At 41.0% G+C, this 14,061-nt stretch overlaps 1 protein-coding gene across 1 annotated transcript in view; it reads left to right on the forward strand.

Annotated features, from left to right (window-relative positions):
• The window catches only part of dgkaa (diacylglycerol kinase, alpha a), a 50,216-nt gene that overhangs the window by 13,316 nt on the left and 22,839 nt on the right, over positions 1 to 14,061 (forward strand). The window contains exons 2-3 of the mRNA XM_063014860.1: positions 11,864 to 12,044; positions 12,300 to 12,376. Coding sequence (XP_062870930.1) covers positions 11,888 to 12,044; positions 12,300 to 12,376 — 234 coding nt within the window. The 5' untranslated portion in view covers positions 11,864 to 11,887. The remainder of the gene's footprint in view (positions 1 to 11,863; positions 12,045 to 12,299; positions 12,377 to 14,061) is intronic.

Below are 14,061 nucleotides of genomic sequence, written 5' to 3' on the forward strand. Positions count from 1 at the left end.
AATACCGTTTCCATGAAAGGGTGAACATGGTCTGCAGCAATGCTTAGGTAGGTGCTATGTGTCAAAGTAACATCCACGTGGATGGAGATAATCAGTGTTATTCACTTTACCTGTCAGTGGTCATAATGTTATGCCTGGTCGGTGTATAATTTTACATCAGTATATCAGTGGGGACGTTTCCCCCTCGATATATCATATTTACGGCCTTGTTCTAAATATTATCATGTACAGTTGCATGTGATCCAGTTGCGTCCAGTGTTTCCAGAAGCAGCAATGAATAAATATTTGTTGTTTATGTTTATTATAGCTTCTCTTTATAAAGTGTGTGTGTTTAAGTTTGGACACCGGTCAGATTTCATGTTTTTTTTATTTTTTATTTTAATAACAAAAATAGTGGACAGGAAAGACATGCTGAACATTTTTATGTGCCGTTTTCCCCCCCACATTATGAAATATGAACAAAGCTTCACATCTGTAAACTTATTTTTACTTAGTTTGAATTTTTCGGTGTCCAGACTTTATTAGACCACATACTGTACAGTACAGGAATACATTCTGATTAGGGTCAGTTCACACAGGGCATCGTACACTCACCCGGACACTTAAAACCAGGGGCATTTCAGAGCAGCCAATCCTAATGCATGCTTTTGACATACAATGTACACAGACCTGAAAAAATCATGCAAAACTGGTAGTGGGTAGCACTGTCGCCTTACAGCAAGAAGGTCCTGGGTTCGATCCCCAGGCGGGGAGGTCCGGGTCCTTTCTGTGTGGAGTTTGCATGTTCTCCCCGTGTCTGCGTGGGTTTCCTCCGGGGGCTCCGGTTTCCTCCCACAGTCCAAAAACATGCAGTCAGGTTAATTGGACTGGCGCCCCGTCCAGGGTGTTACTGTGTGCCTTGCGCCCCTTGAAAAGCTGGGACAGGCTCCAGCACCCCCTGTTTTGAAATATGTTGTGAGCTCATTTTTTATGACTTTCACATGGCCAAAAGTATTTGGACACCTGACTGAGAAAAGTCTTGTGAGAGGCCGCTCTTCTGAAAAGGCTTCTCACAAGACTTTAAAGCATGTCTGTGGGAATTTGTACCCATTCAGTCAAAAGATTTGTATGGCTCAAGAAAAGCTCAGTTAATGTTCCAGTTCAGGTCACTGGAGTTTCTTTAAATCAAGCTTTTCTAGATGTCTTTATACAGAGTCACAGTCATGCTGAAACAGGTTAGAAGCGTGTAATTACCTTTATATAACTGTTCTGGCTGAAACGCATGAATTCAAATATTACACAGGCATCCCAATACTACTCTCCCATAGTGTAGGAAGTATCGCATAGCTGATAAATATGAGAAATCCTATTTACATCCTGGACATCCGTCACAAACTCAAAGGCACTGTAAAAAGTCCATTTATAGACGTGGAGGGTGGATTACGCCCGGATGTGCAGGTGGAATGCAAACCAGGCCGTTTAAAGGCCGCGAGAGTCGAACCCTGTGTGTGCGGGGGGAGGAAAAGGGGGAAGACCTATTAAATTCTCTCTTTTCTTCTCTCACTCGGCGCCTCGTTCCCGTCAGTCTCCCCTGGCAACGCTCTGACGGAACCCAGCCGATGGGGAAACACTTTCCATAGTGACCGGCTTCGGCCTTTTGTGTCGTTACAAATAAAGACTGGACGGAGCGGATTTCAGTACAGTTCAGGTTCAGTACAGACACCGTGATCGAGAGAAAGTATGTGAGGGAAACACGGCGACCACGCCCGTAATTTAAAGAACAGAACTCTGATCTTTAGAGAAGCAGTCGACTGTACAGAGCGCGTGGGCAGGACATCATAAAACACAACAAAGCAAACAGCATTTTAGCTGAGAGGAGAAAAACATTTACTGTAAGCACTCAGGACTGGAAGCACTAATTATCCCTAACAGAGCTGCGTTCAGTTCTTCTAAAGAAACCTCAGGAAAGAGGATGGAGTTCAGGTTTTATTGTTATGTTGGGTGCGTTTGCATTCAGACTGCACATCAGAGCCTAAAGTGATTTTGTCGTGGTTGATGATTACAAGAACTTCAGTGAACAAACGTTTGTGCACAATTAGTATCAGTTTTAGTGTTTGTTAAAATGACCACACTTTAAAAATCAAACATAGAACATTAACGTGTATAAAAGTTGTATCTTATTGTGTCCATAATATTAAATTAAGCAAATACAGAGAAATTAAATGCATTACAGTTGTGTTCAAACTTTGGCAAAAGTGCTAGACGGTGGTTCTCATCAGCCAGTTTTTTCTCCCCTTTTCTCCTTAATTTATTGTAGTCAATTTGTCTTCCGCTGCTGGTGGATCCCTGATTGCAGTCGAGGCGGGTATATTGCTTCTCACGCCTCCGCCTACCCACGCTCAGCCCTTAGCGGAACGCTTTTTCACCCATGCATTCTGCACAGGCGCCTCTCTATCTGCCAACAGGGTCCTTACACAGCGTTTGAAGACCCCACCCACATAGTCTGGTCATCCCGCCCTAGCAGAACCGTGTCTGCTGCAGGCACTGCCTATTATGCCCGCTAGATGGCGCCCAGCTGACCGGTGGAAACGCTGAGTTTTGGACTGCGGAGTTCAGAATCTCGGTGCTGGTGTGCTAGCGGAATATCCCGGTGCACCACCTGGGTGCCTGGACAGGAAGTAATGAATAGACTTAAAATTCTGAAATATGCTTATTAACGTGTTAAATAAAATATTAAATGTTGAATAGAAACAATCACATTTTTAACAAATTAATAAACACATTTAGACTAAAAACTATTAAAAGCAAATGAATAAAATAATGAAGCTATATAAATAATTAATAAGGAAGCTGAAGCTGTTGTTTGTCTGTGCATGTAAAGGTGAGATTATAAAACATCATTAATTGGAATAATCCTAGATAGTCACGATAAGACAAGAGTGATTAGAGATAATCGGGTTTAGGCGATTATGTGATAATTGGGTAGCGAATGTGCCGTATTCTGATTAAACAATGTCAGTGCAGGTAAGAGTGGAACATCTGTATCTGAAGGGCTTTTCTTTATAGTAGGTGCACATGACAATACTGGGTCTGTTTACATCCAAAAACACCCCCTTATCACCCCCTAACACATCTGTAACAGCCTGTACTGTTCTAGGGTCTTTATTCAGGGTTTCAGAGCCTGTCTGTAGGAATTATTTGTCTGATTAAAAGGGCATTTTTGAGATTAGGCACTGATCAGACTTACAATCGGAGTTCTAGTTCATCTCAGGTGTTCAAGGGGATAATGTTTTTTTTTAGTTTAGTGTATGATGCAATTATTAAAGGTTCATTTACATTTATGGCATTTAGCGAACGCTTTTATCCAAAGGTACTTACGTTATACAATTTAAGCAATTGAGGGTTAAGGGCCTTGCTCAAGGGCCCAACAGTGGCAACCTGGCAGTGGTGAATTTGAATCAGCAACCTTCTGCTTACTAGACCTATAGCCTACTAGCCTTACAACTGCCCTATAATAATTACATTTACGACATTTAGCTGACACTTCGAGCGATTGAGGGTTGAGGGCCTTGCCCAGGGTCCCAACAGTGGCAACTTGGCAGTGGTGAGGCTTGAACTGGCAACCTTCTGATTACCAGTCAAGTACCTTAACCGCAGATCTACCACTGCCCATTTAGCAGCTGTTTTTATCCGGAGCAACTCACAATTGTGATCATGTACAAACCCAGCAGTTGAGGGTATTGAGGGTTTAGGGCCTTGCTCAAGGGTCCAACAGTGCCAACCTGGGACTATTTTTTTTTATTACTAGATCAGTATTTTAACCACAGAGCTACTAATGTTTACTGATACAAGGTGAAATGTAGGTTATACATCTGTACCTACAACTTCAAGGCATGGAGACAATTACTTACATGATAATTATAAAGATTTTGCTCCATATTTTTGTAAATTGCTTGTTATAAGCTTAAAGTTTGTTATATAAAACACAGTACATGTTCAAATGTTTGTGGACACTTCATCTTATCATCCACAGATGAGCACAATCAATCAAACAGACATTTAAGTTAAAGTTCCATATTTTTCAATATTTTGCCCATAAACTGAGTCTGCACAGCTCAGTGACCTTCAGCACGACCCTGTCATCTTTCCATCAAGTTGTTTTTTTCACGTCTAGGAACGAAAGGTCAGCGTTAATCATCACAATAAAACAGCTAAATAACAGCGTACAGTCATATAATAAATGTGAGTAACTGTGCAGCTGTACCTGTACCTGCCTCTGCGTAGGAGGGCTGATCTATTATGCAACACACAACACCGGGGAACCTCCAGCTTTGCAGCCTGCAACAAACCAATGCAACCCGCCACCGCGTTACCACTGAAATTTCCATAACACTGCTAACATTTCCCTTTTCCTGGCTAACTCATTCTGCCACCGCGTACACATGCGCCGGTAAACAGTCATAATCTACCTTCAACCTTCCTTCTCCTGAAGTTCCCTTTAACTTAAACGTCCATTTTTTTCTTCTTTAGGTTTCCTCAGTTATGTGGCTGTTTTTATTATTTTAGAACAAATAATTGTGATTTCTGACGACATTATGCTAACTTCGTGTCCCTCAAGGTTCTGTTCTTGGACCCTTATTGTTACTTTCACTTTCTTGCTGATGACAGTTGAGGAAGTTTAGCAGATAACCAAAGTAATTATTGAATTCTGTCAGCTGTGCTCGAAGGCTGCGTACTGAGTACTAGATCAGAATACTAACACATTAGATGGAGCAGTACGTTACTGTAGTCTTGCAGAACACAGACAAAATGGTGCTGCTTGTGCTTTATTTAATGATGTATTATTATAATAAGACCTTACAGAGGAATCTTAACCAGAAAAGAACAAACCTGAGCTCGTACAGATAGAAACACATTTTCTGATGCATATTTCTCTGTTTCTTGCTCGAGTCTGAACGGTTAAGTGAGCATCGTGACCGCACTTAACAGCCCGTAATGGCCGTGACTCATTTCGAACCCATTTATGGTCTGGAGAAAGAGCCATTGTGGATTCACATGCTGATCAAACTTCCAGCATTAATCTGCTAATAAGTCTTTTTTTAATGTGCTGAGAGACGTTATTCACCTTTATACCTCTAATAAAGTAGTAATGGGTCGGATACCCACGCGAGTAACCTGCATAGACTGTTAGTGCTTGTTTGTTTCATTATAAAACATTAAACAAAGCATTTTGTAAAAGAACAAAGCTCTCAAACACCCATATCACCCCAGTTAATTTAACCCCCTTGTAACTTAATTTATTATTATTATTTTATTATTTAATTGCCAGTTTAGCTAATTGAACACAACACAGAATTAGTGAACAGCTCATTACAAGCACAAATAACAGGAAGAGGAAAGTTTATGATCTCATTTATTTCTACATTCAATTACATTATTAGTTTATTTTGATCTGCAAAATTAAGTGTGCTGTTTAATTGGTGTTACTTGTTGAACCATGAAGGAAAAGCTGCTTAATTCTGATAGATTGTTTGTTTACATCACTTGTGTGATAATTGTGTTAATAATAAACACGGATTTGGCTGAATTGAGTCTAAACTGAAAACGTTTCCATTAAATTATGACTTTATAAGACACCAATAATTTCCTTCTGTATAAATAGAATATCTGTCTGTCTGTCTGTCTGTCTGACTGTCTTTTTATCTTTCTGTCTATCTGTCTATCTGTATATTTACTTGTCTATCTGTCTGTCTGTCTGTATTTTTATCTGTCTGTCTGTCTGTCTGTATTTTTATCTTTCTGTCTGTCTGCCTGTCTATAATATCTATCTCTCTGTCTGTCTTTTTGTCTGTCTGTCTTTCTTTTTTTATCTATCTGCCTGCCTGCCTGTCTGTCTGTCTGTCTGTCTGTCTGTCTGTCTGTCTGTCTGTCTATCTACTGTATCTATCTTTAATAATAATAATAATAATAATCCATTTTATTTATGGCACCGTTCAAAAAACTCAAGGACACTTTACAAAAGCAAGAAAGTAACAGACATCAATAAACCATTAAAATCTAATAGATAAATACAATAAAATCGATACAATCTCTAAACAGTCAAATGTAATCACTGTTAAACAAATATTGGGGGTAGTAGTACCAATCAGGTTCGAAAGATTAGTAGTAGGATATCAGTAAGATCAGTCTCAGAATTCATATAATTAAATGATGTAAAAAAACAATAACCGTGACTCTGTGGTTGGATTGTAACGCTGAACGTGGCCTCTGTCTAACGTTGAATAAAACTGAGAGGTTGTGGAGGCGAGCGTGCAGCCCTCACTCACCACCGTCAGCAGATCCTCCTGAAGAAGTGTAAAACACGACCTGCAGGAAATGTCAAAGCAGACACCCTCAGTGTTTCTGTTAAAGCCACGGTTAGTGCAACTCAACACTTCCTGTCATTAACATTCGTCTTTCACACCAGTCTCTCGAGAAACGTTTGAGATGTCTCCAGTTTGCTGGTTTTATTTGTGACTGGCATGGTGGCTCGGTGGGTAGCACTGTCACTTAAAGCAAGAAGGTCCTGGGTTCGATTCTCAGGTGGAGCGGTCCGGGTCCTTTCTGTGTAGAGTTTGCATGTTCTCCCTGTGTATTCTACAGTACAAACACATGCAGTCAGGTCCCTGTGATGGACTGGCGACCTGTCCGGGGTGTTTTCTGCTCCTCACCCAGTATACTGTACCCACCGTGACCCTAAATAAGATAAAGCGGTGGTAATGAATGAATAATTCGTGACTTCCTGGACGTGATGCCGCTGATCCGTTCCTGGTCTGATTCACCACAGTTTCTCAGTTTGGAGATAATGGCTCTCATTGTGGTTTTGTCGGAGAGAGTTAAAGAGCATTAGCTATTCTTCTCGGTTTGATATACAGTCGAGCACAAACGTCTGAGACCACAAAGCTGCTTCTGTTTCTGCATTCTGAGTAACATATTAAGGAAAGTTAGAATTTAGGAGTTTTTTAAGTATTCTTCAGTATTAAGCTCTGCTACTAAACGAGTTAATACAGCTGTGAAAGTGACCGTGTGAGTTCCTGTGTATTGAAGGTCTGATTTGATCCTTTAAGCAGGTCGATTTGATCTTAACTTAATGAAGTTGCAGTCACTGTTCACCTGTTATAAATATTAACATAACAAATATCATTAAATTACATTTAAATCAGGTGCTCAGATTCAGATTTAGTGCCTCGGTTCGAAACCAGCGTTGCCACCGGTCGACTGGGCGCCATCTAGCGGGCATAATTGGCAGTGCCTGCAGCAGACGCGGTTCTGCTAGGGCGGAATGACCGGACTACGTGGGTGGGGTCTTCAAACGCTGTGTAAGGACTCTGATTAGCAGATAGAGAGGCGCCTGTGCAGAATGCATGGGTGGAAAAGGGTTCCGCTAAGGACTGCACACGGGTCGGAGGAGGCGTGAGCAGCAATATACCCACCTCGACTGCAACCAGGCATCCCCCAGCAGCGGAAGAGAGATTGACTACAATACATTGGGAGAAAATGCATCAATAAAATAGAAAAAACATCAATAAAATTGAAAAAACTTGCCTCACAGCAAGAAGACCCTTGGTTTGATTCCTAGGTCCGGGCCGGTCCGGGTCATTTCTGTGTGGAGTTTGCATGTTCTCCCCATGTCTGTGTGGGTTTCCTCCTGGTGCTCCGGTTTCCTCCCACAGTACAAAGACGTGCAAGTGAGGTGAACCTGAGACACTAAATTGTCCATGACTGTGTTTGATATTAACCTTGTGAACTGATGAATCTTGTGTAGAGTAACTACCGTTCCTGTCATGAATGTAACCAAAGATGTAAAACATGGAAATAAACAAACAATAGGTTATAAATAATAATTAGATATTAATATTAGGGAGTGAGGAATATCAGTGATTAATTATCTGGTAACTATTTCGATTATTGCTGTTGATTAAAAAGTTCATACATTTAAACAGCTGATGCTTGAACTGAGCGCAGAGCTACAGACCTCCACACACACACACACACACACACACACACATGAGAGCTCAGACTGCTGATCTGAGACTCATCCTCATGTGCCAGCGTCTTTTTTAAAAAGCAGAATTATTACTGCACTTTAAAATCAGACTGAATTGAGTCAGTATGGAGTCTGATTGCATGTTAAACCCCCTCACATGTGGATCTGTTGTGTGATGATTCTTTTTTATACAGAAACAGTACAAAAATTTTGATGTTTATTGTGTTTATTAAGCACTTAATGAACCGTTCGCTAAAAGCTACAGATTAAAATGTGCAATCAGAATGCTGACCTGGTTCTGCTCACTGATCTACATTCACTGTTGATCACTACATTACTCTGTTTTTAATGAAATTAAGTATTGATTGTTGTAGTTGTTGTTGTTGTTGTTATTATACTCGGTGATGTGTTGTAGGTTTTAATTGGATGCTGTAAGCTTGTCCGTTATCAGTTAACCAGCTATTCATGGCGGTCGGTTGAAAGGAATTGGCGATATTTTCATCCTTACCAAGAGCTCATACAGAGGAAAAGCTTTAATCCTTGGATGATTTTACAGTCCTGAATGGTTTGTGGCTTGATGTTCTTTCAGAAGTCGGGTGGAGATCCACATCACATCCTCATTCAGTGCTGCAGTATTTCCCTTAAGCTGTTATAATGTTTACATCTGTTTACTGCAAACACCATCAATGCTGCTTTCTGTTATACTGGTGCTCATTAGAGCTCTTCTGAATAATTAACATTTACGGCGTTTAGCCAATGCTTTTATACAAAGCGACTTTTGTTGATTGAACACAATACGAGAAAATGAAGCATTGAGGTGGGAGCTTTGGGGGCTGAACCAGCAACCTTCTGAATAATAGTTCAGTGTTTTAAGACGATTATTAGTCCTGGAATGTCAAAGCATCCTTAAAAAAGATTATTGGCACCACAAGGTGCATTTGGCCCTGTGTTTGTGTTTGTATTGTTGGCTGCAGGGACATTACTACATCTGAGGATCTGGATAAATTGCTGCCTGAACTATTATAGATTTCAAACTGTGTTTAATAACCTGAGAGCAAAATCCTCTTGTCTTTTTCTTACCATAAATCACTTTAGACTTTAGAAATATAGTGAATGTCTATTGTATCTTCAGACCATGTGTTTTTCCATTGCTCAAGAGTCCAAGTTTTGTGCTTCTTATACCAAGTTTGGCATTTTTTTATATTAGACAGACAGACAGATAGAGTGATTTATAGACAGACAGACAGACAGATAGATAGACAGACAGACAGATAGAATGATTTATAGATAGATGATAGATAGACAGACAGACAGATAGAAAGTGATTTATATATAGATAGACAGATAGACAGACAGACAGACAGACAGACAGATAGATAGATAGATAGATATACAGACAGATAGAGTGATTTATAGACAGACAGATAGATAAACAGACAGACAGATAGATAGATAGACACAGATAGAGTGATTTACAGACAGACAGATAGATAAACAGACAGACAGACAGATAGATAGAATGATTTATAGATAGATGATAGATAGACAGACGGACAGACAAACATAGATAGAAAGTGATTTATATATAGACAGGCAGACATACAGATGATAGATAGATAGACAGACAGATGGATGGATGGATGGATGGATGGATGGATGGATAGATAGATATTGGATAGTGTCTGTGTGATGATTTGCAGCTCTGTGTTATAAAGGTGTTTCCACGTAGTTCAGGTGTTATTCTGTGGAACCTTTGGGGAATTTAGTTTTGTGAAGCTGCATCTGTTTTTGTGGAAATGGAAGTGAACTTCTATTTGCGACCACTGTTCATCTTTTCTCGTGCTGTTTGTTTATTTTTTACACACACTGGCACAGCGTTTGAGAGCATTACTATTAAAGATATGAAAGAATTGTAACTGTCAGAGCTCCACGTCATCCATACACGCTGCTTAATGGACCCAGTAGACTCACCTGTTTATAAATAATGGACTTAAAATATTCATCCTGTCAATTTGTCAATGTTTGTGGCACGGTGGCTCTGTGGGTAGCACTGTCACCTCACAGCAAGAAGGTCCTGGGTTTGATTCTCATGTTTTCTCCCCGTGTTTGTGTGGGTTTCCTCCGGGAGCTCCGGTTTCCTGGACTTAGATGAACTGGAGATACTAAAATTGCCCTAGGCATGTGTGTGTGTGTGTGTGTGTGTGTGTGTTTGCCCTGTGATGGACTGGCGACCTGTCCAGGGTGTTTCCCACCTTTCACCCAGTGAATTGCACCCACCATGACCCTAAGGCAGTTGTAGCCTAGCAGTTAAGGTACTGGACTAGTAAGCAGAAGGTTGCTGGTTCAAACCCCACCTCTGCCAGGTTGCTACTGTTGGGCCCTTGAGCCAGGTCCTTAACCCTCAATTGCTTAGACTGTATACTGTAAGTTGCTTTGGATAAAAGCGTCCACTAAATGTTAAAAATGTAAATGTGACCCTGAATGGTGATAAAACAGACATTGAATGAATGAATGAATTACATTTTTTGTTTATGTGCTGTCGGTTTATTGAGGATTTTAAGTTCAGCTGTTAAGGTTCAGGAAATAATACAATAACACTGACTGAACATCACATATTTATTTGAGCAGGTCATCCTAATAAATGCTTTTGCCTGTCATTACTCTCTTTACCACATTGGTAGACTGATCTTTTATTCCAGTCCCAGATGAGACATAGTGAACCACACTATAGATTTATACGTTTAAACCTCTCTCCTGGCGTGGCTGCAGGTTCACACGCCCCAGGGTGTGTTCGGTTGGTCAAAATAAAAAACCTGAAGCCACACCAAACCTTTGCGGGTAATGCTGGACACTCCTGATGCCCGGATTTGCATTTTTTTTTTGATGCGTGACCGAGGACTCAGTCTGCAGGAGTCGTGTTTCATCTGAAAAACGCGGCCGTGTCGTTTCCATTCGCATTTCCATTCACGTTTACACGCCTGCATTTACATTTATTCATTCGCTCGTGCATTTAAAATGATTTGGTGTAGTGAGGGTCCTACTGGTGTCCTTTTTAACAGAGACTTTTAAGAGGACGTTTATTTTATCATTGAATTAGTACAGAAATAATGGATAGAAAATATCTCTTGTGTTATGAGGCCGTGTCTGTGCTAAAGGAGAACAATATAGATGTAGATATACTGTACATTATAAATATACAGTATAAATTTGGCATTTTGACACCAAACAGAATTTAGCCTCCAAGAAAAACAACAAATTGTCCAAAACTTACAAGGCGGCTGCAAACACAGCAGGATACGTTACAATCGGCCCTAATGCAGATGTGGCCCTCAGTGAACATGAGTTTGACACCCCTGACCTAAAGCATTATGTATTTTAGATATTTTATTATACATAAAATATCACAATCATATTATCATAAAATATTTTCATATAATGAAAGTCATATATCCATTCTGAAATCCCACAGAGAGAAATAGGGGGCAGTGGGCAGCTATATTATGCAGCAAGTGAACATTTTATCCTCAAAGTTGATGTTAGAAGCAGGAAAAATGGACGAGCGTGAGGATCTGAGCGAGTTTGACAAGTTACACAGAGCATCACAGTTTGTTGTGTATAGGGCTGCATAGCTGTAGACCAGTTAGTTAGAAAGGTGGTCATAATGTTATGCCTGTATACTCACATATTACTTTATATAGACTTTATGAGGTACACCTATAGGGTTCATACGTTCATATAGAAACATGTATGTGTATATAGACATGATTTGTGTGTGGAGTTCGCTGTAATGTGAGACTATGGAAATGGTTTCAGATTTAACTGGAATTGAATGTTCGTCTCTCTCTCTCTCTCTGGCAGTAGGGTCTTGTAACCTGTTCCACGATGTCCGAATCGGGAGATCCAGTCGATCCCATGGAGCCCGCCCAGCCTACAGATCCGGCAGAACTGACAGATCCAGCAGATCCCTCCGAAGCAACAGAGCATGATGGGAATGAACTAAGCCCAGTGGACTTTATCCAGCTGCAGCAGTACATGGACTGTGAGTTTTTAAGCTGCACACGTATGTGTACACGTGTGCATGTGTGTGTGTTTGCGTGTGTGTGTAAAACCATCCAAGTGATGCAGGTCAAAGTTTTGAGAAAGCCTATTTGAATCTCAAAGCCGATGTTTGAATCTCAAACTCCGTCGCCTTCACTCTTCTCCATCCTTGACTCGGTGTGTGTGTGTGTGTTTATGTGTGTGTGTGTGTGTGTGTGTGTGTGTGCTTGTGCTTGTGTGCATTTGTCCACCACAGACTGCAGCCTGAAAGTGAAAGACGTCCTGAAGGAATTCGATGAGGACGGTCAGCTGGCGAAGTACAGACGCGGCGAGGTAAGAGTTCGGGGCGAGGTGTTTACGATTGGCACTTAATACACACTGACCTTTTCACTGCCCAAACCAATATGCAAAGTGAACTCGACTCCGGGACTTTACCCTCAATGGCGTGTCGTTCAGACGCTCTCGAAACTTCAGCCAGTCGCTTCCTGTCAGAGATTTACTGGTATCAGCAAGTCAGTGAAGGAAATACCAGGCTCTTGTGTTACCCGAAAACACCCGGCGCACACCCTCATTTCCATTTCCTCGCTATCCACCGAGCCACGTCCTGCACGTGTACTGGGGTCGGAGCTCAGGGGCCTTGCTGAAGGGCCCAACACCACCACCAAGGGCTGCATACCAGAACCAAGATTGCTATCTCACATCTCTACCCACTAGGCCTCCTCTGTCCAAATATAATAGAGGTGGTAGACGTGATTTTCATACTCGTTTAACTATATAGTGACACACCGTGCACTGTGGATGAGACTATTAGCATCCTAAAAGAGACCACTCTCATTATTTGCAGTAACAAAACCCAGCAGGATGGTCAAGCTTCATTGTCGTCGTGTGTATTCTGGGCTGAAACTGAAAGCCGAACAAACAAAAGTGCATCTGCAGTGCACATGTGTGTCAGGCCAGATGTGAGCTCATAAGTGTGTGTGTATACATGTGTCTGTGTGTGTACATGTCTGTGTGTGTATACATGTGTCTGTGTGTGTACATGTTTGTGTGTGTACATGTGTCTGTGTGTGTACATGTCTGTGTGTGTATACATGTGTCTGTGTGTGTACATGTGTCTGTGTGTGTACATGTTTGTGTGTGTATACATGTGTCTGTGTGTACATGTTTGTGTGTTTACATGTGTCTGTGTGTACATGTTTGTGTGTGTATACATGTGTCTGGGTGTGTACATGTTTGTGTGTGTATACATGTGTCTGTGTGTACATGTTTGTGTGTATACATGTGTCTGTGTGTGTACATGTTTGTGTGTGTATACATGTGTCTGTGTGTACATGTTTGTGTGTTTACATGTGTCTGTGTGTACATGTTTGTGTGTGTATACATGTGTCTGTGTGTGTACATGTTTGTGTGTTTACATGTGTCTGTGTGTACATGTTTGTGTGTGTATACATGTGTCTGTGTGTGTACATGTTTGTGTGCGTACATGTGTCTGTGTGTGTACATGTGTCTGTGTGTACATGTTTGTGTGTGTACATGTTTGTGTGTGTATACATGTGTCTGTGTGTGTACATGTTTGTGTGTGTATACATGTGTCTGTGTGTGTATACATGTGTCTGTGTGTACATGTTTGTGTGTGTATACATGTGTCTGTGTGTGTATACATGTGTCTGTGTGTACATGTTTGTGTGTGTACATGTTTGTGTGTGTACATGTTTGTGTGTGTACATGTTTGTGTGTGTATACATGTGTCTGTGTGTACATGTTTGTGTGTGTATACATGTGTCTGTGTGTACATGTTTGTGTGTGTATACATGTGTCTGTGTGTACATGTGTCTGTGTGTGTACATGTTTGTGTGTGTATACATGTGTCTGTGTGTGTACATGTGTCTGTGTGTGTACATGTTTATGTGTGTGTGTATACGTGTGTAGGTGTGTATGAGGGGGTTGATAAGTCACTGCACCATTCACTGCGTCATGATTTTCCACCAAAAGATGAGCAGGTGTCCTCGGGGCTTTGA

The sequence above is a fragment of the Trichomycterus rosablanca genome, chromosome 19 (assembly GCF_030014385.1).
Source record: "Trichomycterus rosablanca isolate fTriRos1 chromosome 19, fTriRos1.hap1, whole genome shotgun sequence".
In the NCBI taxonomy this organism is placed as follows: Eukaryota; Metazoa; Chordata; class Actinopteri; order Siluriformes; family Trichomycteridae; genus Trichomycterus; species Trichomycterus rosablanca.